The sequence below is a fragment of the Ictalurus punctatus genome, unplaced genomic scaffold, assembly GCF_001660625.3.
Source record: "Ictalurus punctatus breed USDA103 unplaced genomic scaffold, Coco_2.0 tig00006342, whole genome shotgun sequence".
Taxonomy (NCBI): domain Eukaryota; kingdom Metazoa; phylum Chordata; class Actinopteri; order Siluriformes; family Ictaluridae; genus Ictalurus; species Ictalurus punctatus.
This window is the reverse complement of record NW_026521112.1, coordinates 110,001-112,500: the sequence shown is the minus strand read 5'-3', so window position 1 is coordinate 112,500 and position 2,500 is coordinate 110,001. Positions and strand designations below refer to the sequence as shown.

General features: G+C 39.8%; 1 protein-coding gene across 1 annotated transcript in view; it reads right to left on the bottom strand.

Moving 5' to 3' along the window:
* The window catches only part of zdhhc8b (zinc finger DHHC-type palmitoyltransferase 8b), a 36,555-nt gene that overhangs the window by 12,301 nt on the left and 21,754 nt on the right, over positions 1 to 2,500 (bottom strand). Inside the window, exon 2 of the mRNA XM_017451416.3 lies at positions 2 to 123. Coding sequence (XP_017306905.3) covers positions 2 to 123 — 122 coding nt within the window. The remainder of the gene's footprint in view (position 1; positions 124 to 2,500) is intronic.

Below are 2,500 nucleotides of genomic sequence, written 5' to 3'. Positions count from 1 at the left end.
CCTCGAGGGAACACGCCCGGGTCCATGAAGGTGGCCATGCTGAAATTAGCCAGGACAAAGAGGAACACCACGCCATTGTAGACAGGAACCACGGGAGAAACAACGTTCGCTAACCACGGACACCTACAGAGAGTCAGACAGACAGAGAGACAGACAGGGTATTTGTGATACGTGTCTAAACATCACCTGTAGTGTGTATGGTGCTTTAGATTCCTGCAGTCAGTGGAGGTACAGACAGTTATAAAGAGTTCCAGACAGTTATAAACACGTGGGATGTCCTGCCCAGCTTCATGTGTAATAATACCAGTCCATCAGGTCAGGAGTGATGGAGATATTTATACACCGCCGCTAAACTCCAACACGTGTATAACGTTTCCTCCGATTTATTTCAGCAGACATCACTGCACTGACAGGCCTGAAGATCACTGAGAGGGTGCAGTACAGAAAAAACTAGGAGAATACACAAGAGAGTAAAAACATAACTGTGTGAGTATGTGTGTGTGTGTGTGAGATATTTTGACAGTGTGGAATTGTGGTGTGCTGCATTATATTTAAAACCACAATGTTTACAGTTCTTGCTAACCGCCATCGTATTTAGCTGTTCTACATCGAAACAACGTTCAGAAGCCCTGCGCCTAATCCAAACCTATTTCTAAAGTCCCGCCTTCCATCAAAAGCTACCTATCAAGACCCGCCCTCCATCAAAACCTCTCTCAAGACCCGCCCTCCATCAAAACCTCTCCAAAGCTCTCCTTCACGAACCATAAAATCCATCAATTACAAATAATCCAGACAAAATCACCACAGAATAGCGAGAGAGCTAATCCACAGAGTGTAGCATAAAAATGAGCAAAAATTTTACCTCGGCAAACAAAGGGCTGAAGATCAGTAGTATTTTAACACCTACAGTATTTTAAACCCCCCCCCCCACACACACACACCAGTGGGCGTAATATAGTATTCTAGCATTAGCATTACGGTGCAAAGGCTAACCACAAAACAGTGTTGTAGAAAACAGACTAAATTCTCATTTTAGTAAACAGCTGAATGGCAGCTGTCATGTGTGCGTGTGTGTGTCTGTGTGTGTGTGCGTGTCTGTGTGCGTGTGTGTCCATTCCTTGCTCTTATTTTATTTTAAGCAAAGGGTGCAGCTGTTGTGTTAGAAATATCACAGGGACAAAAATAATCAGAATGTCCATCAGGAGACATACTTCTACAAAATGGAATGTATATGTATATTTATATATTTGTATATTTATATATATATACGCGTATAATCTGTAACGTTGTGCACTCTCATGTTCACTATATGGCGTGTGTGTGTGTTTGTTAGCATGAGCTATTTAATTTAGCGACTGGGTTTCTTTTTAAAGATTATTTTAACAGAGTATCTCTGAATTCGTGCTCGCGTGCCATTCAATCAGATAACAGAACACTTTTGCTAGGCAACCAGGAAATATGGACAGTAAGCCAGATAGTGGTTCAGACTAGTGACTTATCAAGGCAGCACATTGCTTTTAAGTCATTTATACACACAGTGAAAGTGGAAACGTCACAGAACCATCCAGAACGTCGACATTTACCTCAGATGTGTTGCTAAATTACTCACAAAACCCTCAGAACAACTAAAATTACACTGTTATTAAACATAGCAACAACCGCTAGCCAAATATCCATGTTATCTACTATTTTGAGAACACAGTGCGAGTCTTAGCTGTTCTACAGTGTTCTAAATAATTACACTATAATACATTCTCTTTTCTACAGTCTACAGAATTAATGCTCAAATAATCAAACTCTTGCTGTTCAAGTGGATAAAATCAAGAGAACATTGTTGCTAGTCAACAGGTACACTGAGATGCTTAAACTAGCATAAACTAGCATAATGACTGAGGCTAGCAATTTATCTAGCTATAATGTAGCTGTTATGTTATTTATACAGACACACAGTGGAAATGACACAGAATCATCTAGAACATCAACATTTACCTCAGAAGTTCAGATAAATTACTAAGAAAAGACTCAGAATGACTAAATTTACACTGTAATTACACTTAGCACTCACCGCTAACCACTTGTACGTATGCCAGTGTATTCAATACCTCATTTTACCTGATATTCCTTTTACAATAAAGTAACAGTTATAATGATTAGCTGATGTTAACTATATATATATATATATATATATATATATATATATATATATATATATATATATATATATGCTAACATGGCTAACATCTGTAATTTAAAAACGTATTCGAACACTTTCCAGCTGTGCCGTTGCGTTGTGTTTGTGTCTGTGCCCATGTGCATGAAACTTGTGCGTGTAACGGTGGCCGCACACCGGGCGCGCTGTGACGTGTCGTGACACGTTCTACAAAACACAGATTTCAAAGATGGTACCTAAAAATGCAGAGACAATTTACTCTGTGAACTTCTGCATGCGCGAACACATTCTGTGTGCCACAGACACGCCCTGTCCTACCGTGATCCTCCG